The sequence below is a fragment of the Aspergillus viridinutans genome (genome assembly GCF_018404265.1).
Source record: "Aspergillus viridinutans IFM 47045 DNA, scaffold_15, whole genome shotgun sequence".
Lineage (NCBI taxonomy): Eukaryota > Fungi > Ascomycota > Eurotiomycetes > Eurotiales > Aspergillaceae > Aspergillus > Aspergillus viridinutans.
Genome location: NW_025091231.1, coordinates 281,727 through 307,569, shown reverse-complemented (window position 1 = coordinate 307,569; position 25,843 = coordinate 281,727). Strand labels below are relative to the sequence as shown.

Below are 25,843 nucleotides of genomic sequence, written 5' to 3'. Positions count from 1 at the left end.
GGTGAAGTCACAGGTGACTAGCCACATCCATGGCGAACCACGTCATCTTTCTCCCTTGCGCTGGCTTTTGTGGAATCTCCTCTGCCTGCCTCTGCTACTCTGAGTACGATACGAGATCAAGCTGCATTGTATGTATATCCTTCTAGGTGTTCCTTACTTCCTGCCAGGGTACATACATAGCCAAGTCTTTGAGACTCTGCTAACAAGAGCTAGACGTAACCGATCAAGGCTTGTCATCCTGAGATTGCCATATGTCTGACTCCAGACAAGAGAGTGAGAGTTCCGCCGAAACCTATCAGAGTCAACCCGAATCAGGAAATACCGAAGATTCCGGCAGTCCTGAAAGCCCAGGATCACCCCCGGCTCCGCCGGGGAGTCCACGATCGCCTGAACAGCCGAGGAAGGATGAAGACGGTCAAGAAATTCCCACTATAGAAGCCACCCTGGCAAATGGAGAAAATGGAGAAGAATCACAGAGGAGACAGCGGGTTCGCTTCCGGTCCGCTCTCAGTGTCGACTACCCAGAGCCCGCCGGCCCCGAAAGTAGTGAAGATGAAAGCTCTATTCAGGAAAAGCAAAAAGGTCAGCGTGACCAAGCGCAACGCCAGGGCCAACCACATCTCATATCCACGCCCTATATCCATGGATCGCTAGACATCACAGAAACCCCTCTTCAGGAGCGGACAACGGGAGAAGACCTCCAGGAAGCGGAAAAGACCCCTGTGGAGAAGAAGCCGGCAGGGATTGGCGCAGCAGCAGCCGTCGGCGATGTCAGTCGCACAGCCAAGGACAAACTGCGATGGCTGCGAGACACGGTGCACGGCAAGTTGTCCCGGTGGAGTGATCGGCTGGGACGCCCTGAACGAGGTGGGGATGACCTAGGACCCGGTGTCTACCACAACGAATGGGCATCAGGCGGCAACGCGCCTCTGGGAGATTTGACTGACAACAAGCACAAGACTCATGAGGAAAAGAAGGCAAATCAAGCCACGTCCACGTCTGAAGCGCACCGCCTGGTGCGTGAGCTGACGCAGGACCAGTCCGGCAATCGGCGCAGTACGCGGGGGAAGCCATACCCACACACCGATACGCAGGGCGGCCGGGGCGGCCAGGGGGACTATGGACTGGATTCGGGCCTGCGGTATCGAGCCGGGGGTGGGGGTGTTCTGGCGCAGCTGATGAAGCTGAATGGCGGCATGCAACAAGGAGGGCAGGGTGGGCAGGGTGGACAACGATCGCCCTCTGACGCCGGGACCTCGGGGACCACAACTCCGAAGAAGGAAAAGTTAAAGTGGTACAAGAATAAACAGCATACTCGGTCCACGTCGACCCTGGTTGGCGCTTCGGGCAGCATGAGTGGCGCGAGCACTCCCGTGTCTAGCGAGGTGCTTTCCGCCGCGTCAAAGCGCCTTGGTGGACAACAGCCCCAACGGGGAGGAGGCATGCGGCTGGAGGACGAAATCCAGGTGACGGTGCAAATCGCAGAGATCATTGCACGCCAGCGGTACATTATGCAGCTGTGCAAAGCGCTGATGTCGTTCGGCGCCCCCACGCATCGGCTCGAAGAGTACATGCAGATGACGGCGAAGGTTCTCGAGGTGGACAGCCAATTCCTGTATTTTCCCGGGTGCATGATCATGTCATTTGACGATCCGTCGACGAGGACCACCGAGGTGAAGCTGGTTCGGGTGGCTCAGTCAATCAACCTACAAAAGTTGGCCAACACTCATCGAATCTACAAGAATGTAGTGCATGACGTGATCGGGGTGGAAGAGGCCATCCAGGAACTAGAGGAGATAGAAAAGAAGCCGCCACGGTTCAACAAGTGGATCGTCGTGTTGGTGTATGGGTTGGCGTCTGCGACTGTGGGACCGTTTGCATTCAATGCTCGGCCGATCGACATGCCCATCATCTTCGTCAACGGCTGCCTGCTCGGGCTCATGCAACACGTACTCGCACCTCGCTCGGCGCTCTATTCCAACGTCTTTGAGGTGACGGCCGCGGTGCTCACCTCGTTTCTCGCCCGCGCCTTTGGTAGCATTCCAAAGGCCGTCATCGACGGCAAGCGCCAGTTTCTCTTCTGTTTCTCCGCCATTGCCCAATCCTCCATTGCGCTTATCCTGCCCGGCTTCCTGGTGCTATGCAGCAGTCTCGAGCTACAGTCCCATCAGATCATCGCGGGGTCGATCCGAATAGTCTACGCGATCATCTACTCCCTGTTCCTTGGATACGGCATCACGGTAGGGACGACCATATACGGACTAATGGATGGGTCAGCGGTATCCGACATCCAGTGTCCTAAAGCAGGGGCCTTCAAAAACCCATACGTGCAGCGGTTCCCCTTCGTGGCCCTCATGACCGTCTGGCTGCTCATCATCAACCAGGGCAAGTGGAAACAGTTACCCGTGATGACGACCATCGCCTTGTCCGGGTACATCACCAACTACTTTAGCACGAAGAAGCTGGGCTCCAACTCGCAAGTAGCCAATACCGTCGGCGCTTTCACCATCGGCGTCATGGGCAATCTGTACAGTCGCCTGTGGCACGGACACGCCGCCACCGCCATCCTCCCCGCTATCTTTGTGCTGGTGCCCTCGGGCCTGGCAGCGTCCGGGTCGCTGATTACCGGCGTGGCGTCGGCCGATCAGATCCGGCACAATATTAGCAGCCCCAGCGGGACATCGCAGCCGGGGGCCGGGCTGTCGACCAATTCGTCGGTGTGGACGCTGGCGGTCGGGATGGTTCAGGTGGCGATTGGCATCACGGTTGGACTGTTTATGGCTGCGTTGGTGGTGTATCCGTATGGCAAGCGACGGAGCGGCTTGTTTAGTTTCTAGCACGTCTATCTGTATCGATTGGCCGCCAGTTCTATGGTGGAGGATGAGTCTAGATAATAACTCAGCAGATATCGCTCGCGATGCATGAGAATCCCCACCCGTCGTCTTGTAGAAAGGCCCGACAAACATCCAGCTGAGGCCCTGCCATGAGATCTCGGCGCACCACGTTTTAGTAGACGCATAAACCATGAACAACGATGATCCTCCTCTTCTCACCTGCCCTCGCATAAGGAGTCGAATGTTTCGTTCCTCAGAATGAATCATATCCAATTTGGTCGTGATGTTGATGTCGACGTTGATGCCATGGCTGTTGACGGCATTGTTAGACTGAGAATGGAGGAATCAAGCGAAAATGTCATGAGTCTGAGATGGAATCATATAAGACAGGCTCTATGGGTCTGCTGGATTAAGCTCTCTTGGGATCGCCCTGTAGGGCTGAAGTCCTGCAGTCTGAACTACTTTCCCCTGACACCGTGCAGTATCTCCGCCTAGATCCACATATTGCTATTTATTCAATCGTGGGGCTTCTCTGGAAAAGATGATCAGAGATACTATGTACTACCGTAGGCTACTCTCTCTTCTTTTCCTCTCCACTCAACGCCTTGATCAACTTCACGCCCACGTCCTCCGCCGTCCAGCGCTGTCCCTCCCAGAATTCCGCCTCCCGTTCACTCGCATACGCTGTCGCCTTGTGAAGCATCGCTGATTTGGTTTCTACTGGATCCGTCGGGGACGAGTCTGTCGAGGAGCTATACACGTCCACATGGTCATTGAACCGCACCCGCGGCTTCCCGTTCCCTTGTACCCTCCTGGCACAAAACGTCTCCAGGTAAGTCTTGCGCACAGCGTAGCGCTTGGCAGCTTCGCGGCGGAGCGTGCCTGAGCCCAGCTTCTGGAGTCCTGTGCGCACGGCAAAGCGAACCGCAAGGTAGACCTGTTGAGCGATGAACAGGACCAGCAGCAACGAGGACATGTGGACCTCCTTCATCCCGTCGCGGTAGAGATAGACGATACTTGCTGTCGAGAGGGTGCCGAGCCATGTCAGGAACTCCAAGCCCTGGAGGGACGGGCCAATCGAGTCCGCGCGGATGGGCGGCGGGCGCTGGCATTCGAGGGTGAGCTTGAAGAAATCGCCGCGCAGCTCGAGCCAGTTGTTGATCAGGAAGAGCAGAGGGACGAGCGGCCAGGCGACGCCGAAGAGGGCGAGGTACCCGTACTGCACGCACATCTCGAGCGTGTCTTCGTGGACGTTGTACTTGTCCGCTTCGGCTTCGTTGCGGATCCGAGTGAGGAACGCTGCCTCCGAGGGTGAATCGATCAGGAGAAGATCGGTCATTTTGGAGTAGCGGCGTGGGCGGCCGGCTTGCCTTTTCTTGAGGCGGTAGTCGCGCCACTTTCTCCAGAGGACCTTCTTCACGTACGGGAGGACGACCTCCTCACCGAAGCTTAGGACTTGGCCGGTCACGGAAAGGTAGATCACTTCCTGCTGGAAGCGGGAGATGTCCACCTGGAACTCGGTTGATATAGATGAGTGAAGACCCCTGACATGAAAGATGTCCAGGTAAGGGATGATCTTCGCACCAAAGGGGACGTAGACGAACGCGGTCAAGAGAGTTGGTAGGAACGCGGTAATAAAGTTCATCACGAAGGTCTTTGCCGTCTGCGCGAGTTCATACTGATCTTGGGTGCGGTAATTCTCATACTCGGTAAGTTGAGTGGCAACGTCCGTCAGCTTCGAGGTGATTGTCGGAAGTGAGAGGGAAAACAGCACAGTCGGGAGAAACTCCAGATACCCTTTGAGCGGGCCCACGTATACTTCCGAGATGAAAACCTCGAGGGCAAAGGTGACAACGATCAAAGTTCCGAGCGCTACAGTGGCAACAGTCGCAAAGGGGAGGAGCAGAAGCTGGCGCAGCAGCTGCTTTCGCATGGAGAATACGCGGACAGTTTCTCCTGTGACAGGGTCCTGCACCTCCTTGTCCCAGACATACTGCGGCCGGTTGACCTTAAGCGCTCCGACGCCCTTGACATTCCATTGCAGGCTCAAGTCTGTCTCGCGGATCTTCCAGTACTCAACGAAGACGATGCACCAAAGACAGTTAACCACTGCGCAGTTGATAGAGTACGGGCCGAAATATGACCAGCAGATGACTCCCCATACGGCGGGGACAACCAGAAACAATGAATAAGACTGGATAAACGCAAAATAAAACGCCGTCTGCCAACGTCAGCTTTGTCTATCGTCGTTTTTGTGACCACTGACCTTCTCGCCAAACAAGGCACGAATGGCATCCAAATCCTCATCGGTCATCGTCACCGATCGACTCATCTTACGCAGCAGCTCGGCATTAGCAGCCCGATCATGAAGCGGAAACGCAGACGCAATGTTCTTCCGTTTTCCTATCCTCGGGGTGATGCCAGCACCACCCAGGTGTCTCTGCCACGTTACAGCGTGATAGACCGATCGGAGTTCTTCAGCGGGGGTTTCGGCGTCGGCGTAGTGGCTACCAACGGGGAGTTCGTGGACGACTCCATACAGCCAGTCTTTCACTCTGGCCAAGTTAGTCGGTGAAGACAGTCGTGTATAGACGGTGAGGTACCTCGACTCGTAAATCATCCGTCCCAAGTGGTCGCGGGGGACCCGGACACAGACCAATAACGAAGCTCCATGACCATGTCGGACTTGGATTTTGAGTCGTGCTGCTTTGAGGTCATGGATTAAATTTCGGAACTCCTGGATTGCTCGAGATGTGTCTGCAGGGTAGTCCCAGTGCGTCAGTGCATTTACAAAGGATAAAAATGGTAAGTCCGAGGACGTTGCAAGTACGAACCGGCTTCTTCGAACTGATAGTGGATCACCCAATCGACACCAAGATTGTCGAACTCCGCGTGGTCAAATCGATGATTGTGGAAGAAGAGAAGCGACATGTTTTTGAGGAACTGGGGACGAAGAAGCGGTGTGTGGACTGTGGAGAGGAGAAGGAAGTGCTTCGAGGTGCATTAGTCAATTAGGATTTCAGGGACCTTCACCATGCTGCGTTAATTAGTACGAAGATATTGCTGTTTAGACACAACCAGCAGAAACACATGCATTGATTCTGGTTAGATTGTCCTATCATCCTATGAGTCTGCACTCTGCCATGATGATCCGAGTGACTCAATTAGCTATAACTCATAAATACAGAGGCCTAACTAGCAAGTACAGTCTCCCTGAACCCTGATGCATGCTTTGATAGTGACTCGTCAATGGATATTCTCCTTGTTGTCCTAGTGGATCTTCGTTTAGGCATCACCATTCTCGAGCGAACCGAGGATCTGTGCCAAGCGCCAGCCCTACAGGGCGCATACCTAAGCTTTGCTTGTCGAGGTTAATTGACGCGGATAAGTCAACAGTCGAAGTAAGGTATTCGATCAATTAAATCCAAGATATCATTGCTCATACCCGATAGACTCATGCACATCGTTAACAACAAGCATAACCACTTCTGACTTGGCCGTTAGCACGACCAACTTCTCCGAGATGAGCGGTACATAGTTCTGCAGGATGTAAAATGCTAGGACATGACCACATGGTCCTATTCGTTCAGTAGGTACACCAGACAGTTGGAATCCTCAACTTACATCTCATAGACTATTGAAGGAAGCTTCTTCCACAGTCGCCAGCTGGTGTGAAACATGAACATGATCCCTCCGGTTACTATGATTCCCGCCCCTACTGTTAGATGCGTCTGGGTACTGGATGATCAACATCAGCCTTACCGAGGGCCTTGCTTAATGTTTCAGTATTCACAGGCACTTACACTATGTTATAGGTTATTGCCATGACAACAGCAAGAGGCTGATTGTTCTTCGGTACTAACTTGCCAGCTACTCCGTCCTCTGCAGCAGTTATATAGTTGTGCTCTGGCATACATTCTCGCTCCTCCCTGCCCAGAATACTCAGCTTCCGACTCTACACGGTTTCTTATGTAAGGTGTTGCATGGTGCCTATCTATGTAAAAATCCACAGGAGCATGATAAACTCGTATAGACCATAACTGGCCCATGAAATGCTGCTGCCTGCGCCTAATGGATCAAAGGGTGGGTAATCTCCATACCAGAAAATACCCGAACCCGGGCCGAATCCCTCGCTTTTTATATCATTGCGTAAGTTATTCCGTATCGGACATGTAAAACACCTCCCTACCTTGGTCTGTGAACTCGAACAGCCAATCGTCACCATCAACGTCCAGTGATCATCTATAGCAGCAAGGGCCAGTATGAGGCAAGGCATCCATTTTCTCCAGTTGAGATATGGATAGACGGTTTCTTATTTTTCCCATGTCAAATGAATAAACAAGGTCCATCAGTGGCAACAGCCACAGCCAAAGCATAAAATCACCCATCGCCCAATGTGGCTGTTCTCAAGCAATTGAGCTTTAGGGCATCCAAGAGCGACAGCACCTTCCAACTTCCTATCTATCTACCTAAGCCAAATAATACCTCGTCATGCTCAATTGCATCACCAACACCGTCAATGTTCACCAGCTCCTCTCGACGTCCCTTGACCTCATGGCTCGCAGGGTATTCCCCGGTCAGAACGTGGCCTTTGGGTTGAGCCTGTTCCTCTTCACGTTCATGTTCCTGCCGACCCTGGTGATGCTGTTGGCCGTCATCGTGTTCTTTGCGTTCTACTATCCGAGGTTAAGGAAGTTGACAGCTGTTCACAACGATGACTATGAGTGAGGGGTGTACGACCGGCTAGATGTTGTGAGTAGCGTTTGACGTACCAAGTATCACGAATATTGGTGGGGTACTGACAGGTCAAGAAGTATATGCGCAATGTAGGATGCATTTGATTTGGAGTTACGATGGTTATTGGAGTTTTGGAGTTGGTCTTTTCGATAACCAATTAGTCGACACAGCACATGCGTCGTTATTATAACCAGTCCTGCTACTTTCGCTACCATCTGGGGGTGTACTATGTTCTCTCACTTTTATTGTGGAGAAATCTGCAAGACAGCAGAGGGATGCAGCCACACATACTCTATATGATTGAAAAGTATTATCTTCATGAATCTGGCACGAAGTATCAACGTTTGAGCTATGACGGACATTAAGGTTGTGGGGTAGTCAACGGTTGTTGTAATATCTGCGACAGTCCTACTCTGGCGCGTCGTCTATGGTTAGTACAGAGGAGGATTTCACTGGCCTCAGGACATACATGACAATCGCGATGGTGGTAATGCACCTTTAGCATCATTAGGGAAGTCCCCAAATCCAGCTCAAGATATAGCCGCCATGTCAACAATTGAGCATACTACGACATTGAACTTGCACTGTGAGGTTGAGAACAGTCAGTGGGCAGTTAGTTGCTTTACCATTTCTTAACCACTTTCATTTAAATATCTTAGCTACTTGTCAGCTTTAATCTCGAGAAACTGGCAATGGTCGGCTTGTAGAAGGTATTCCAATTAACCCTCTTGCTATGTCCTCTCTAGGAACCAAGCCAAAGTAACATCAACATACCTCACTCCTATACATATATACTCCGCCAACACCAGTTGCTGCTTGAGATAGGATTATCATTCATGATTTTGATCTGTGTGCTCTGTCTCCAAAGCAAATAATATGTCTATTTATGCCTGTGAGCACTCATGCTCTACAGTTATCTATTCATTGCCACAAACATTTGCCACTTATGCAACATTGCCTATATTGGTATCGGCAATTGCCCTTCAGCTGAGGAAAGGCGTCATTTAGACTACCTTCGCACAAAGGACTAAGGCTGTCCCCACTCCCCAGTTGGAACCTGTTAAAATATAATACCACTATGACTATGGATATGAGACCCTAGACTGATGAGGACCATGTCCGGACACCCTTTTGGCCTAGTGGTATTATAATTCAATAGAACCATACTGGAATACTGGATGAGTCATATTTATGCCTCAGGCATAAATGATGTGGCAAAGTCAAGTTGTTCTATTTCAGGCTTCAGCCACATGGGGCGCAGTTTTCGAGGACCTACTCCGTAACCGCTGGTACTATCTTTCTTGGCTACTGGTCAAGCCACGGTCCAGATTGTGTCGATGACGGGAAATGCCCGACTGATCAATGGCCAGAATATTGAGCGTTCAACTACAAATTTTTAGCATCTTATGATGTCTTCTTGTGTACCTATCGTATCACTTCATTAATAGCAACTTTTTACGCGTTGGTATGAATTACATATGCTCAATTTTGGGTGACGTATATTGTTGAACAAGGACGTGACTTGCCCATTTCTATGCTGACACAGATAGACACGGAAAATCTAAGGTGACCACCCAGACGGAGAAACTCACCCCTGGATGTTGCCACAGCCAATCACAAGCAGAAATCTGTATCTTAGCCTGAGAAACAACGGAAATCATTGGACGCCAGCCTTATAAGGATCTTGGAATCCACTCAACATCCTCAGCGCATTCCTGGGAGCTTGGCACCAGCCGTGGTCAACCAAATTAGATGTATTAATCTCGAAAATGGGAACGGCCTCCTTTAGAGGTAAAAGAGTGGCCCGAAAGGAAAATCTACATAAGCTGCGAGTGTTGATTTTAGAACACAAAAGAATTACAGAGCAGGCTACATGGGTAGGACAGCAGCTAAGGATGACTTCAGATGACGTTCAACGTGTTACCTACAGCCACCATACTGCTTGTAGAGAAGTAGAAAAGTGAAGCATGATTGATAACAAAGATGAGGCGGAGTGATAGGCTAGCTGTGGTTCTATTGTGGCTTTTGTGCCTTGTCATAGGCTGTTGTCGAGCCCACTTTATCCCAGGACAAATAATGATCATCTCGAGCTTGGCGGGCATCATCGGCGCTCGCTCATATAACGCCCCGTTTCTTCTTTTTCTCACAGAAACTTAGTCGCTCCCTGCAAGCCCAGCTTCTCTTCTCGGAGCTTGATTTGCTTCTTTTTCTCTTAAAGCGCTTTGATCATAGGCTTGTTGCCTCCCATATTGATTTATCTACAATTCTTCTTCTGAAATACATGCGTAAGTTGCCCCTGGCCATCCCCTTTCTCTACGGTTGTTTCCTCCAGAATAATGTCATCTTTCGACGTTTGCATATCTCTTTTTTCTTGCTCAAGATTGCGCTGTCTCAGAACTATATAACGTAGTGGGCAAAGACACAATTCCTATCAAGTTCAGACTGACACATTCTCGCCTTGCATATAGACCGGATTCAATCGTGGGCGAAAGCTCACGCGTCGCACCGCAGCTCAGCTCCCCAAGATCCTTCTAAACAGCCGACCAACGAGGCCCAGGACTCGGAGACCGCAGAACCTCGACATAATGGGCGAGTGAAGGAGCAGTCTGGGGACCTGGAAGGTCCAGAATTCAATCCCCAAGATGAACAGACCACAACCAAACCAGGACTCGTTGTCCGCATGAAAAATGGCACCATCCGTTTTGGAAGACATACCAAGGAAGTGCTATGCCATAGCTGGGTCAATGTCCTGCTGGTCTTCGTGCCCGTCGGTATCGCCGTCGAAGCGGTAGGGTTAAATCCGGCGGTGATTTTTGCGATGAACGCGGTTGCCATCATCCCTTTGGCCGGTATACTGAGCCACGCAACTGAGTGTGTTGCCAGCCGTCTCGGAGATACGGTCGGAGCACTCATCAACGTTACATTTGGAAATGCCGTGGAGTTGATTATCTTGTAAGTTGTGATACACTACTTTTTCGCGGGTTCCGACTAACATTTATTAGCATGTAAGTTTCCATTGACTCCTTTCTGCCTCTCAACCGTAAATAACTTGGTTTACCCGACCAGCATTGCACTCGTCAAGGTACATCCCTCTCAAGCCTACTTGATGATCTAGCTAACAATCAAGTGCAGAACGAGATAAGGATCGTCCAGGCCTCCCTGCTAGGCTCCATCCTAGCTAATCTACTCTTGATCCTGGGAATGTCTTTCCTTTTGGGAGGTATTCGCTTCCAGGAACAGGTAGGACACTCTTGCACGCAATATCAGGCCCGTGCTGATTATCTCTAGATTTATAACAGCACAGTCACTCAGATGAGCGCATGCCTTCTGAGTTTGAGTGTCACCAGTCTTCTCCTACCTGTTAGTATTTCGCTGAATTTTACGCCACATAAACATGCTGATTGTCATCTGAGTAGACTGCATTCCATGCATCTTGGTCGAACAGTGCATCGGCCGACAGAAACACTTTGAAAGTTAGCCGTGGAACCAGTGTGGTAAGCAGGCTCTGATCAGCATTTGTCTATGATTCTCATATTGTGCAGGTGCTGCTCCTCATCTACATTCTCTACATCATTTTTCAACTCAAATCCCACTCCTATCTTTACGCGAGTATCCCACAACAGATCATTGATGAAGAATCTCATCCTGGTATCCTGGCGGAGTTTATGAACAGCTCTTCCGATTCATCAAGCAGCTCGTCTGATGATTCCGATGACACCACAACATCATGGACAACCGCAAAGCGCATCAAGCGAGCCATGAGACACCGCAGACGTCGAAAGTCCAGCACGAGCTCCAATCATACTGCCTCTGGCACTCTTAGCAAGAAGCATTCCGGCGATGCATCCCGTCCAGTGATGAATGAGAAGAGCACCTCTACAGAGGGACCTACTTCCAACCATTCAATCGCCATTGATTTTGCAGACGATGGTCACTACGAAGCAGATGATGATAAGCGAATCAACGAGCCTCGCTCGATAGATTTTGGTCCGCGATCAATTGGCGAGCAGGAAACAGCCAAGAAGGATCGCAAAGCAAAGAAGCGGACAAGTAAAAAGCACAAATCCCGCAAGGAAGACAATGTCGACGCCTTGGACACGGATGCATCGATTCAGCGACCGTCCCTGCCGTCTCATCTGTCTGCACCTGGTACTGATGGCATCAACTCGCCTCAGCCGGCTGATGTTGCTGCCGCCCTCCCGAAGAGAAAATCTCCATTTCGTCCAACGATACCATCTTTACTATCCAATACTGTCTTTTCAAACACTGCCGCTTCAAACAACCTTACCCAGTCAGCTCCTGGAAATCCTGGTCTTCGGCGCACGCGGTCTCTTCCTTCGCACATGTATCGTCCTCCCCCAGTTGGAAACGCGGTCCAGTTTGCTAGAGGCGCTGCTCGTATACCAACTACGGTTGATGTCACAGCTAACAATGCTCCTCCTGAGCACAAAGAATCTGAGATATCACGCACGGTTGCCGTGGTTATGTTACTGGTGTCGACTGCGCTTGTCGCAGTATGTGCCGAGTTCCTAGTGGACGCCATCCCAGATATGATTGAAAGCTCATCGGTCAGCGAGGCGTTTATTGGTCTGATCATTCTGCCCATTGTCGGTAATGCTGCAGAACACGTTACCGCCGTCAGTGTGGCCACCAAGAACAAGATGGATTTGTCCATTGGCGTGTCAGTGGGAAGCAGTATTCAAATTGGTGAGTTAGCAATATGCCTGTATGGTTTCAGCTTTCTGACAGGTCTTAGCAATTTTTGTCACACCCCTGGTGGTCATTCTAGGCTGGTGCATGGACAAGGACATGTCTCTGTACTTTACCCTGTTCGAAACCATCTGTTTGTTTGTGACTGCTTTTGTGGTCAACTTTCTGGTTCTGGATGGTCGAAGCAATTACCTTGAGGGCGCGCTGCTTATTGCCGCCTATGTCATCATCAGGTAAGTCATTGCCTTTTTCTTAAAAATGAAAGGAAAAGAAAAAACTCCTCTTACTGACTGTACTTTAGTGTTGCGGCCTTTTTCTATCCTGGAACTGACCAGTCCGCCGATATTGCGAGCGCTGGATCGAGTTAACCGGATTTGCAGTGAAACTTGGTGCAGAAACAATTCTGCAGGCCATCATTGATTGTCAATATATGAGCTTAGTATCATGAGTGATTCCCCCCTGATATGATCCAGTGTGGATAATGCCAGTACAAGTTGAAGCGTTAACTCGCTGCATATTTGGCTGGAAACGGTTAGGAGTTTCCAATGCATCTACTTAATCAGAATGTCTTAACTTCTTTTATTCATATGTCTCTCACTGCTTTACTAGACTGCTCATCGTAAACTCTGACACAATACTACTTTAGGCCAGTTTGCGTCATGTTCGAAGCCTAGAATGTAGACACCATCAATGTCCAATTCCAGGTCACTCTGTATGACCCTATGTCGTTCGTCTCAAAGATCAACTTCTTAGCCCCACATCCATCCCTGAACAAAGAGCAGAGGAGTATCTCCGGTCAGGAACATTCCGAAAACTCCAGGACCCATGTGGGTATCAGTACTCTGTAAATGGGTAAATAATAAGAGGGGCCTGTGGCTGGACACAGAGTTCGACAGCAGTGCAGCACAGGGACCACAGTCACAGCCACTCATTATGACACATGTAGCTTGTTCGAAAATACCACATCCTTATCCACTACGGAGTAGTACTCTGTCATCCGTTACTATCAGGCTATCAACCTAGAAAAGACAGTGTTTCTGCCTGATTCCTTTGTCCGCTGGCCGTCCAAGCAAGGGGCTATGTGGCTTGTTAAGGCTGAACCCGAACCGCTCCGCTGATACACCAGTGTGGCTAGTAAGAGTGCAAGGGTATCCGATTGGGTGAGGATAGTGGGTGTGAGTGTGACTTGAGAGATCCACACCAGCCTTGATGTGGCGTCGAAGAGAGGGACTGATGGCTGTTTTGTTTCTTGCATTGCCGGTGGAACAGTCATATGGTCGGTTCAGGGTTCGTGATAGGAGGGGAATGGGATGGTTGGGTGTGGTGCAGGCATGCCATGCCGCCTGAGCGGTTGAGTGTTGACGGTTAGAAGAAAACATACATTGTGCGAGCTGTCTGCGATTTTGCGTAGAGGATGAAAGGGGATTGGGGATAATATTAGCTGTTATGGCGGCTAAGGAGTCAGGGGTAGTCATTGATACACTCCGTAGTCTACTAGGTAGAGGTATATTGTTGATGTTCCATTGCCAGACAGAATGTATCTGCCTAATTGTTGGACTATCGGCTGTTCCCCATTGAAACTAATAGCCCGGTGGATACACGTCTTAGTGTCGACAATCTGCTTCGAATTTATGTATGCGGAACGGCTGTACGCGCTGATAGCATATAATTATTTAGTTAAATAGTGGTAAATGTAATTTCGAGCTGTAGGTGTATGGAGCATGCATGCATAGACTGAGTCTCCCCTCCCCTCCTCCGACCACATAAAAGGCTCGATGGCTGCTCAACTTGTCCTTTTTACTTTCTTTCTTCCTAGATATAACTATAGTGAACTTACCTTAACTACCACATACTGCTACACATAAATTGTGAGCGACATGTCCTACTACGGAGAAAGAGATACCTACTACGGCGGGCCGCCTCAACCCACCTACGGCCGTCCTCCCTACGACCGTCCCCCCTACGAGCAGCAACAACACCAACAACCATCCTACGGACGCCCTCCCTACGACCATCCACCCCAGGGTTCACCCTCGTACGATCGCCCTCCCTACGACCGGCCCCCCTACGAGCGTCCTCCCCCCGAACGCTCCCCCTCCTCCTTCGATCCATCCCGCCCCCGCTACGAGGGATCGCCCTACAGCACCTCCTCGCCCGCGCCCTCCTCCCGCCCACCTCCAGGGCCCCCACCACCGCTCCCCCTCGGCTGGGTCCAAGAATGGGAACCCAGTCTCCGCCGCGCATACTTCGTCGAGACAGCAACAGGCCGCTCGCAGTGGGAGGCCCCCATGCAAGACTCCGAGCATGCCAGGGGACTAGGCGGGCCCCCGCCGCCGCAGGACGGAGGCTACTACCCCCCTCCCGGGGGCACGTATCCGCCTCCGGAAGAGAAGAAGAAGTCCAGCGGGATGGGGAAGATCATTGCGGGAGGAGTGGCGGGTGTGGCGCTCGGTGCGGCCGGCATGGCGCTGTGGGAGCACGAGAAGCGTGAGTGTTTGCTTTTTGCTTTGCTGCTGTGAGTTTTGTGTTGAGGGTAGTTGCTGACTGATTTGATATAGGTGAGGACGAAGAGGAGGAGGAGCTCAAGGAGCGGGTGGAGAGGTTGGAGGAGGAGGAGTACCGTTCTGGCTCGTGAGGAGCGTGCTCACTCGCCTCCTTTGGATGATTGGTAGATGTTGAGGATGGGGTGTAATGCATTGTTCGTGGTCTTCGTGGTCTTCGATGGGTTTTGTGTTTTTGCATACGAGCAAGGCCGTTTAAACAATTGATCGTTAGTGGTGTTCATGTAGTTTGAGCAGAGAATCTTATTAAAAACATATCTCACAAATTTAAGCGAGGCAGTGATGTCATAGCGGTAGCACATGCTCCGCGGCATCACCTTCAACGCTCCTTCGGCCTATCTAACATTGCTGGTACATATTATCTAGAACGGTGCTCAAAATGCCAAAATACGTGAGTTAATTCTAATCGCGTCAAGTTTCGCCAGGTAACCCAAGCAGAGCCTTGTCATTCAATACGACAGCGTCGAAGCATGGCGGAAACACAATAGCGAAATTGAACGAATGTATGCATACTCAGCGATCGCATCTGAATTGGCAACTGATATGGTGACAGTACGAAGGACGGGTTCGCAGCAAAAGGGGCAGATAAGTTCACGTTTTTCATTTCGACGAGAAGCCTCCCTCCTATACATACTACTTCGTATGGTTTTCTTTTCGACGTTGAGGATATTGCTGACTGAAGGTGAAGATTCGTTGTACCTGATAATGTCACGCTGGAGGAATTGAAGGAGGTGCAGTTCCCGGAAGGCGTCTCGGTGCAGTTACATCAGGAATCCTAAGTTTTGATTGTCATACACCACTTATTTCATGGTCGTGTCAACCAATGAGCTAGCTATTTCCAGCATAGAATCTCTCCATGGAGTAACCCAAACCAAGCTTCGTCGTTCTTGACAAACTTCCTCCATCCATGCGCTATCCTCTCCAACTCCTCCTTCGTCGCATATCCGTCTTCCACAGCCGTCTTCGAAAATCCACTCGATCTCATCCTCGATTCCATTGATCCACCCCAGTACTCCCTTTCCTCGGGACTACTAAAGCACCATGCCCCTGCACTTTTCTTGATTCTCGCCTTTTCAAACCCGGCTTCCTCCGCCCAAACATGGATGAACCGGCCGGGATGCGGATTGCCCCCTTTTGCTTTAGCCATACGACCTGTAACCTCTTTCCATCCAGCGATTCCCGCGTTGTCAGGGTACCACGTCATCGCTGCCGACTCCCTCGCCGCGATGATCCCGCCGTCACTCTTCGCAACCCGGCGCATTTCCCGTAGAGCGCGCACTGGGTCCGCGATGTGCTGTAGCACCTGGTGGACATGGACGATGTCGAAGGTGTCGTCCGGAAAGTCAAGCGCGTGGATGTCGCCGACGCGAAAGTCAATGTTTGTGATTCCCTGTGTGGAGGCGAGTGATCGGGCTGCGTCTAACGGGTCGGCGACGTACTCGATCCCCGTGACGTGGCCTTGGGGGACGAGCCGTGCAAAGTCGATGCTGATGCTACCCGGGCCGCAGCCTATATCAAGGATTTTCATGCTCGGTTTGATGTACGGGAGGAGGTAGGCGGCAGAGTTGGTGGCGGTGCGCCAGCTGTGGGTTTGGAGAACGGAGGGGGAGTGGTCGGTGGTGTAGACGGTTTTGTTAGACATTGTGGTAGTAGGTGTGTTCCAGAGATCGATTGATGTGTGAGAAGGAGTTTACTTTGGCAAGCAAGGGAGAGGGAGAGCGGGTTTTATGTCGATGTTGACGCCAGAGGACCCTGTCGATTCCGCGGCTCCGATGAACTGCTTTCGGAGTTCCGTAGGATTTTTTAGCGGCCATGGATATGCGCGCAGACCGCGAACAACATCATACCAAACTCGTCCACCCCTCGAACCCATTTTCCGATCCTTTCCCGTCGTTCAGTCGACCGAGTCTCGGCTGATCGCCATAACTCCGATATTTCCAGCATCCCATCTTCCCATTCCAGGAGGTGCCGATCATACTCCTTTTCCCATACTCCTCGGTCTGTGGCTTCCCATAGTACCCTGCTTTCGGGGACATAGACCCCCTTCATCTCGTCTGCCACAAAATTTGGTAGACCACGATCCGAATTGTAAACACTGCTGAGCAAGTACATCGTATAGATGGCACGACGTTTGGCCGAGACCACGATCCAGGATTCCCAACTCGGTCGTGTATGAGTAATCTCCGCCGTGCAGAATAGGCCATTCTGAGCAGTACGAAAGGCAAGCTCCATTAAGGTCATCATGGTTTTATCGGTAACTGCGGAGACGTTGCCGAGAGGGCTAAAGTACATCAAGATGGTATAGACAAGGTAGGCTTGGAAGGAACACAGGAGGTCGTAGTCATGTTGACTCATTGTCTGTACAGTCAGTTTCTCCATCCACAGAACCCTGAGAGAAAGCTTACCTCACTTGCCAGTCTTTCCATTTCCGCCTCCACAGTGCCCATCACCATCGTCTCGCTTCCTGGCGCGGCTTGCTCCCACATTCGGACAAGGCTGTAGCAGTTCGCCAGAGATTGTGGCATATGATTCGTATTGACTTGCGTATGATGTATAATTGGCGGGAATCCGCCATCCTTCAGCATATAACGTGGATATGTCTTGAGGATAACGGAAATGTATTGCAACGTAAAGGGGTGGTAGGCCTTGGGAATCTCATCTCGTCCCAGAGGAGGGAGGAGATACGGTCTCAGCCATCTGTCCCGGATATCTACTGCATTTAAACTAGGAGTCAAGTCAATATCTTTAAAAACGAGACCGAGGCGTCTAGTCTGTCCGCTGGTTACAACTCGAGCACGAGGAGACCTGAAAGCCGCAGCTGGACCGGATTCGGGAATCAAAGACACTGTTTCTGGAGCTATAGCGGTGTCTGCGAATCCCTGTATATCAAGAAGTGGTGTATAGTCTTCTCCTGCGTCGTTAGCGGTACCGGTGACCCCAATCCCAGGTGCAGCGACGCGCCCTGGCGGATATTGGCAACTGCGGCCTTTCGACCTGCATCGCGAACAGATAGGCTTTTCCAGTCCACATCGTACTTTGGATTTGGTGCAATTCTGACATGCCTTTTTCCGTGGAGGTGCTCGCTGTTTCCCTTTGTTTGGATTTGTGCTATATGGAGATGATCTCATTGTTAGTTGATCATGGTAAGGTAGTAGTTGTCGGCTTGATGTCGCAAATCGGAATCCCGAAGGGGAGTGGGGTTCGCGGGCGGCGGAATGGCTTTCTGAATCGAACGCCGAAGGGAACGGAATATTAACGGAAGTCCAGCAACTGAATCTTGTTTGCATGTCGAGCTTACAATTCTGCTGCCGGTCCAGTTGGATTCTCGAAAACATTTTGCAGGACTGGTTGGCTTGCGCATTGCTCTTGTTGTTAAAACTTTACAACATTAACATAAAAGGTTATGATTATAAGTGTGCAATAAAAGACAGCCTAGTTAGCTAAGGTAAAGCCTCTAATTGTATTACCAGCTCTCGTGCATTGTCCATTTGCTCAGCCAGTAACCATGTGTTCCATTCATTGCCATAGCCTGGATTAGTAGGCAGAGGTATTATCATGGGAGCTGTGACGCCAAGGGGCTCTCTTAAATACAACATGATTAGAAGAGTCCAAAATCTCTGCTGAAAGGAAGTCTGGAGTGAAGACCACTCGCCACAGATTGCTGTGACCCGCGCCTGCAGGGTGATTGGCACCTTAGCAGCAGAGATACAATAGGTACGTAGTGGAATGCACTTCCCACCATACGGCTGAGGTCTGCTGGTCCGACAATCAAGGATCACCCCATCTTGTGTGGATTTGTAATAACGACTCGTCGGATGCAATCGCTCACAATGTTCTGCCAAGCGGTCTCCCTCCCCCATCCATGGGATACCAGTCTGAAATCACTCCTTCCACTGTTGTCTCCCATCCACTTGATATCTTTGTCGCAGTTCCGAGAACTGCATGTATTCCACGGTAAAACTCATCATGATATAGAGCTTCAAGTGGGCAAATAACAACGGCAGTCGCAATCTTCGTGGTAGAGGAAAGTGCTCGAGGCGAAAATTGCTTCACGAAGCTTGCGGCTAACGTCTTGATGTCAGGGTATTCCTCACTTGGAAATGGACAGGGCGAGCCCGTAAGAAAGTCTTCCATATATCTGTTAGGTTAGTTTGACCTGACATTGTGAGATTGGGGCATCGTGGGCATACTTCGCATGGAGATGGGTGGGAAATACGCAGCAAATGTCCATATCATCCCAGCTAAGTGGCTCTGAGTGGAGCCATCCTTTCTCATAGCAAAGACGAATGCCGTTTTGTATAGTTAGGCATTTATATAGTTAGGAGTGATGAATAGTAAAACCAGTAGTTAAACAGGCCTATCCATCGTGGTCGTGCGAGGCGCAGAGCTTCCCAGAGAGCGGCGCATGGAATCCCTTATGTTTGAAGAAACACACAAGTCGTCGAAGTCGGCAATGATAAACTGCACCCGCCAGAGGTGGTTTCTGTCCGAGGCCAGACGCACTTTCCTAGGAGTTTAGTAGATATGAGTCGTAGTACGTGGTATTGAGAATGGTAGGCACGGACAAAATTGATGAGAGTGGATGGTTCGATGAGAAAGGTATGACGGAATCGAAATGAATGATAGACTCCTCATAGCCTCATAGAGTCATGTTTTTCTGACTTCTGGGGAGCTACCTAGGATACATGATACTCGTCGCCAGAGGTGGTTTGGGATCAACGCATCATCTCACCGTAAATAAATGTCCCATATAAAATCAATATAGAATATAAATTACTCAACAACCACAAATGCTAGAGATAAGATCTCCCTAATATAACCTATCTACAAGCACCTAAATAAGCCTGTAGTAGGATTTAGGAATATCTATAAATACCTTATAGTTACATAAATACCAAAATTACATGTCAAGAAAATGAGCATAATAGTGATATAGATAGAATAAAGCTATTTTAACTCCTTATTTTTAAGTATTCATATAGAGTATATAAATACTAATACCCCTAGTACTAGCACATACTCATTACTGCTATTGTGGTTGTATTATTTGCCCTTTCTTTAATGAGTTTTATATGTGTAAACCTTTTGCATTGATATAATGCATTGCATTGAGCTGTACCTCCCCTAGGCAAAAAGTAGTGCAACACGTGATTAAAATCAACTTTCAAAAACATTAACTATTTACAAGATGAAATATCAACAAAACTAACTAATATAGAATGCTATATAATTTATATATGAAATCTAATTATCATAGTTATTACCTCCTTTTAATCTAATAACCTATTTAATTCAATATGGCATCTTTACAATCTACTTCTAGATTATCTCCTGCGGGACCTCCTCCTAACCTTTTAAGAAGTATTTCTCCAATTCTTCTTTTAAAAGGGCCTAATATCTTTGTTTCATAAAGCCCCAGAGTGATTTAATACAATTCAGATCTGGACTATTAGGAGGCTATATTATTTTATACTTTACTAGGCCTGACCGCTGCCAGATGTAATCAAGATGGCCTGTAGAGTGTCCAGGAGTATTATCTTCCTGGATATAAATATAGTCATATTACTAAAGTAGCTCCCTAGCATAAGGGAATAGCTTCTTCTCTAAGATTTCTTGCTTATAGCATCACTAGTTAATGCCTTTAACATTAATTTTTTACTAAAATAGCTTTAGTCTAAATGTTCGCTTCCTGCCCTATCAAGAATAGATAGATATTAGTCACTTTCCATAGATTTTTATATGGTAAGGTATCTTAGCTAGTCAGCTATCTCTAGATATAGATTAAAGAATCTATACACCTTTAAATGCTTCCTTTTGCTAAGGTATAACCTCTATATTCCATACAGAAATCTTAGAGGTAGCCTGTGAAGGCTAGGCAATCCAGCCACCTAATCTCCCACTCAGCCAAAAAGGCCATTATGATCATCCCCTAATGGGTCTGATCTACTGGATTGCACCTATATACCTTACTCCTTTACAACTATACCCCTTCCCTTTCTAGGCATGCCCTCATGCCTCTATAGGGGCTAGGTAAGCCTAAGTAAGCTAAGGCTTTAGTATAGATGGGGGCCCCTAGGGAGGTCCTAGGGCCTATAAGGACCCTAGTTACCCTATGAGCAGGCCTGATCTTGGTATTGCACTAGATTCTGCCACCGCCTGGTAGCTAAGGCCACCCTTCCCGCCCAGGGAAAGATAACCACTCAGCCAAGAATCGAACGCCCACCCATTAGGGGATGATCATATTGTGATAGTTGTAAAGGAGTAAGGTATATAGGTGCAATCCAGTAGATCAGACCCATTAGGGGATGATCATATTGTGAAGGCTAGGCAATCCAGCCACCTAATCTCCCACTCAGCCAAAAAGGCCATTATGATCATCCCCTAATGGGTCTGATCTACTGGATTGCACCTATATACCTTACTCCTTTACATAGCCTCCTGTCTCTGTTCTTCAGTCTCTGGACAGAATACATAGCAGGGACCTTTTAAATTATATGTAATAGCCCCCTAAAATATAAAATCTGAATGATTCTTATGTCTTTACTAGACAGTATCTAGATTAGGGTGGTTATTTTCACGGGTTGGGCCGGGTTCCCCTATCTTTAGAACCCAACCCACCGGGTTCGGGTTCTAGATTTCTAGGGCCCAAACCCAGCCCATAACCCAGTGGGTTCTAGGGGGTCAACCCATTTGGGTTCTGCCAAACCCAAAAATCACTCTCCGCCTGCCTAATCTAGTTAGTATGTATTAAATTTTTCAATACCATACTAGCATCTAGTGTATATATATATATATAGTATACTAGCCTAGAATCTAGTGAAATCTAATTACTAGGTATTGTAATTAAAACCCGTTTTTAGAACCCAAACCCATAATGGGTTCTAATTCTAGAACCCAACCGGCCCATGGGCCCTGTAGCCTAGGGCCCAACCCAGCCCATCCTGGGTTTGGGCCGGGTTGGGTTCGGGTTCTTGGGTTGGGTTTAACCAGTCTAATCTAGATGGTAAGATTATTTCTCTTATTTAGTTACAGATACACATTAATGGCCTTATATACCAGTTGTAACAGCTATTTCATCAGTCCAGATCATCTTTACCTAATCATCTAATATCTAGTGTTCATAGTCTTTAGCCCATTCTAATCTCTTCTGCTTTTACTCTTCAGTAAGGCAAGGCTTCCAGGAATACTGCCATCTAGGGATATCCAGAGAGGTTAGTAAGTATCTAATCAAGATCTTAAAGATAATAAGGGTTTACCTATTAATTCCAAGCTCATATGCAGCATTTTGGAACATGTGTTAACATCTAGGGAGGTCTAGATTCACACTTTTAACCTCTATATAAATTTACTTCCATTCCAGGTTTTATGTACGGCGATTATCTCAAATTAAACAGCTAATATAATATTTATCTTAGTTAGATAGAACCTTAGGCCTTCCTGAACAAGCCTTATCTTAAAGAAATTCTTCTTTTATAGGCTAATTTGGCTTCTATCCATGCTCTTTGGCGCATTTCCGTACGCGGGAGATAGTAGATTTTAAGAGGCCTGATTGCACAGCTGCAGTACTAAGAGAATTACCTGAAATTTCAGTCAGGGCAAGTACAGAGGCCCTTTTTACTATATCTCTCTCCCTTTTCATTTTATCCAAAGATTAATAGGGTGGTAATAGAAAATAGGTAGGAATCTAATATTTTAGTGGACATGTTTGGAAACTAAATCATGTGTTGCACTACTTTTTGCCAAGGGGAGAGGTACACTTGTTTGCAAAACCAGTGCACCGTGGCGGTGCGCGGTAGTTCAGCCAGCCACAAGTTCACCCCTTGATCTACTTCACATCCTACAAAACTCATACAACGACAATGCGCCTAAGTAAACGTGCGTTGTTGGACGTCAAACCATCTAATATAAAAATTATCAGAGAAGTCGGGTGCTCCGAAGCCTCCTCAATATTTGAGGTAGAAATTGATGGGGACAAGTATGCCATGAAACTTGTAAGTGTAGGATACTTCGTCCCTGACCGTCGCTCACATTTCAGTTTCATGACAACGGAGATCCCGGATATACAAAGAAAGGTCGAGATCTAAACCGGTTCCGGTGTGAATTAAGAGCCTATCAAAATCTAGAAAAGTTCAGTGTATGTGAGCGCGGGTTCGTTCCCTGCTTCTATGGCTTCATTGATCAAGTCGATCCAGCCAGGTTTCAACCGGCTCTCCAAAATTTTGCTCACGACAAGTTCAATCCCAGAGCAATATTGCTCGAGTACCTTCCACACGCAGAAACACTAAACTGTGAGAACTATTCAGATGCCCGCTACCGCCATGCGATAGAGGGCATGAAACAAATACACAATGCTCTAGTTCACCACCAAGATATTTATCCTAAAAATATCCTCATTGTCCCTGGAGAACCGGAAAGGGTAATGTGGGTCGATTTTGACATCGCAACGACATTTTCCAGCATGGGACCCCGAGAGCAGGCGTACTGCAAGTATGAAGATGAGTTAGTGGCCAGCTTCGGGCAAGCTCTGGTTTGTCTAGCTTATTTCTCCTCAGGCAGCAGATACTGACTTTTTCTTCAACGTCTAGCGAGAAGACCAAAAGAAGGGACTACCTCGGAACACGAAGTACTATTAATTTCCTTGGTCTCATCTAACGGATTTCTGCCTTGCTTCCCGATGCTCCTCCTACGCACACTTTCCCGCGCCAGCTAGTGACCGACTGACATAGAAGATGAGCTCCTTTGGTCATACGGATAAGCTCCAGCAACCTGTAGACTCTTAAGCAGCTCCATGTCCTGACTTAAGGCGTTGCAAAGTAAGACCTTCAATATCATCGTTCAACGTGCCAAATAATGATGTAAAAGAGGAGTCGAAACAGTTGTGGAGGTATCTGGGACTATGGCTTGGCCCGCGGCGACAAGAGGTGTCCAGCTTGTTATCATCATGTGGCATATCACTATGTCATGGCATTCTGAATCGAATGCAGAAGGGAATGGGGTAGTTATTTTGTGCCATGGATTAATAAGAAACTCTGTTATTATGATTTAATGCTGTCTTCTTGAAGTTGAGTACCTTAGATTTTGTAAGACAGTACCTGAGCAGGACAATTAATAGCGCGTCCGCCCTGACACATTCCACTCAGGCCTCCAAGTTCATCTGATTGTCTAGTGAACCACTATGTGGGATATCTCTCATCTTTTAGTGTGATATGTTTCTTGCCTCTCTCTCCACCCTTTGCACCAGCAGGTGATGGAGATGCATGATTACATTCTCGACTGTGCCGCAAGGTGTACGATGGAGGGCTTGAGCATGTTGGATTGGCAATCTCTCAGAACTAATTATCCCGACGTCCCTTCATTATTCCATATGCAATGGAGGCCTCAAACTTGGATTTGCGGTGCCTAGCCATTCCAATATGAGTATGGCTCATGACCGACAAATGTGCCCATATGCAGGTATATCACAACTCCACCCTAACAGGTTCTCTGTTTCCAGTCCATGGATAGATGGGATGCTTGGTTGTTGAACTTACGTCCGTATCCGCTAGCTTCGGTGTAAAGAATAGGTTCCGAAAATCTCATTTGACCCTTGTCTTCTGAGAATTTCAACGCATTGCAGCAGGATTAAAATAACTATTTTGCCAAGAAATGACACGCCGCCCTCGAAAATGCCTATTACCTGTTAGATATAAGAAATCTCGGACAGCAATAGTATTTCAGAGTTTTCAATTCTTCCCTACATTCTGCACTTGTCGATCTCCTCGAAAATGGCAGTCGACCAGTTGATACAGTCATTGGATCAAGTCAGTGAACAGTTATGGGAGACTAGCTTTGACGACGCCACTTTTGATAGCTTGAAAGCAAAGTGTTCGCGACTATCGGCACAGGTTGCTGTCCACCATGCGCTACAGAAAACCGCATCTTCCATACTGAGGTCTGGACCAAAGGTCCCTCTTCCTAATGCACAAAGCCGAATTTGCAAGTTCTTCGATGCTCTGTACAGCAGAGTGAATACTAACTCCACGTCGGAGTCACGATGGCAGCAATTACGAGATCTAGACTGCAAAACATTTTTGTTCATCGCTATGTCCTATACGCCTCTGGATATAACCAAAATGAACCGTACAGAATTTGAGTACCTGGTGCTGAATGCAACTAAATACCTAGGGACTACGCCTCTTCCGCTAGACTGGATCTTTCGTAAGGAAATACAGTTAGCGATTGTTGAGAAATCAGACCTCCCAGATATCCGACTTTTCAAGAAACGTAAGTGGCCCCTTCCCTACCTCTTCGGGTTACTGACCACTGGTGCTAGGCTACCATGATCTCGAATTCAGTATGGATAACTTGCACAACACACAGCCCGAGAAGCGATTTCGCCGAGGTTCGTCGAGAGCAATATTTCATAAGCATGAGTTAACGATATTTATAGAGCAACAGAATGTTCAACGGGCAGAGCAAGAGGCTTTCTCCCCGCAGCAGCCAGAACATGTTCTGGTACCTGGAGAGCCTCGATCTGAGGGTAGGTGTGCGTCTCACTTCCCAGCAAGGATTAGCCTTACTGATGGGCCTGAAGAGAGTCCAGTCAAATCCCAGAATGAGTCTAGTATGGCAGGTAAGGCTCGCCTTATACGGAAGCTATCAATTTACTAAAACATTATTTCAGAATTATCTCTAGGGTCCTTCTGGTATATACCTCTTACGGAAGCAGGAGCCGAAGTCATTCTTCAATCCGTCCGAGAAGGAAATGGCTATCAATTCAATATAGTCCTGCCCAAACCCAATGTGCCACAACCGCAGCCGTTGATGCTTATACCGCTCCAAATATGCGCAGACATTATAAAGAAATACAGAAGCTAATGGTGGGAAACGCATCCTATATCCTGCATCATTCATCGCGATTGATAAACTTAACTGCAGCATTTCCCATCCACCAACAGTAGTAGCCCTGGTTTAAGAAGACCAGCATTGCTTTCTTTTGTCCATGTGTTTGAGTCTCATAAT

General features: G+C 48.5%; 7 protein-coding genes across 7 annotated transcripts; 4 read left to right on the top strand and 3 right to left on the bottom strand.

Annotated features, from left to right (window-relative positions):
• Positions 1–251: 251 nt before the first annotated feature.
• Aspvir_003436 (threonine/serine exporter family protein) lies at positions 252–2,837 on the top strand (the record flags this gene model as incomplete). The annotated part of the gene is made up of 1 exon (XM_043275019.1): positions 252–2,837. The coding sequence occupies one exon, from the start codon at positions 252–254 to the stop codon at positions 2,835–2,837; it is 2,586 nt and encodes an 861-aa protein (XP_043130954.1).
• A 568-nt stretch (positions 2,838–3,405) lies between these two features.
• Aspvir_003435 (anoctamin family protein) lies at positions 3,406–5,765 on the bottom strand (the record flags this gene model as incomplete). Its single annotated transcript, XM_043275018.1, has 4 exons — positions 3,406–5,055; positions 5,101–5,389; positions 5,438–5,591; positions 5,669–5,765. The coding sequence occupies 4 exons, from the start codon at positions 5,763–5,765 to the stop codon at positions 3,406–3,408; spliced, it is 2,190 nt and encodes a 729-aa protein (XP_043130953.1).
• Positions 5,766–7,325: 1,560 nt separating this feature from the next.
• Aspvir_003434 (uncharacterized protein) lies at positions 7,326–10,580 on the top strand (the record flags this gene model as incomplete). The annotated part of the gene is made up of 3 exons (XM_043275017.1): positions 7,326–7,558; positions 10,083–10,523; positions 10,574–10,580. The coding sequence occupies 3 exons, from the start codon at positions 7,326–7,328 to the stop codon at positions 10,578–10,580; spliced, it is 681 nt and encodes a 226-aa protein (XP_043130952.1).
• A 192-nt stretch (positions 10,581–10,772) lies between these two features.
• Aspvir_003433 (putative membrane bound cation transporter) lies at positions 10,773–12,649 on the top strand (the record flags this gene model as incomplete). Its single annotated transcript, XM_043275016.1, has 6 exons — positions 10,773–10,811; positions 10,860–10,931; positions 10,988–11,065; positions 11,114–12,278; positions 12,328–12,514; positions 12,583–12,649. The coding sequence occupies 6 exons, from the start codon at positions 10,773–10,775 to the stop codon at positions 12,647–12,649; spliced, it is 1,608 nt and encodes a 535-aa protein (XP_043130951.1).
• A 1,509-nt stretch (positions 12,650–14,158) lies between these two features.
• On the top strand, positions 14,159–14,916 carry Aspvir_003432 (WW domain protein; the record flags this gene model as incomplete). Its single annotated transcript, XM_043275015.1, has 2 exons — positions 14,159–14,768; positions 14,840–14,916. 2 exons carry the CDS (start codon positions 14,159–14,161, stop codon positions 14,914–14,916), a joined length of 687 nt encoding a protein of 228 aa, XP_043130950.1.
• Positions 14,917–15,674: 758 nt separating this feature from the next.
• Aspvir_003431 (class I SAM-dependent methyltransferase) lies at positions 15,675–16,484 on the bottom strand (the record flags this gene model as incomplete). The annotated part of the gene is made up of 1 exon (XM_043275014.1): positions 15,675–16,484. The coding sequence occupies one exon, from the start codon at positions 16,482–16,484 to the stop codon at positions 15,675–15,677; it is 810 nt and encodes a 269-aa protein (XP_043130949.1).
• Positions 16,485–16,645: 161 nt separating this feature from the next.
• Positions 16,646–17,970, bottom strand: Aspvir_003430 (Zn(II)2Cys6 transcription factor domain-containing protein; the record flags this gene model as incomplete). The annotated part of the gene is made up of 2 exons (XM_043275013.1): positions 16,646–17,200; positions 17,248–17,970. The coding sequence occupies 2 exons, from the start codon at positions 17,968–17,970 to the stop codon at positions 16,646–16,648; spliced, it is 1,278 nt and encodes a 425-aa protein (XP_043130948.1).
• Between the last annotated feature and the right edge of the window lie 7,873 nt (positions 17,971–25,843).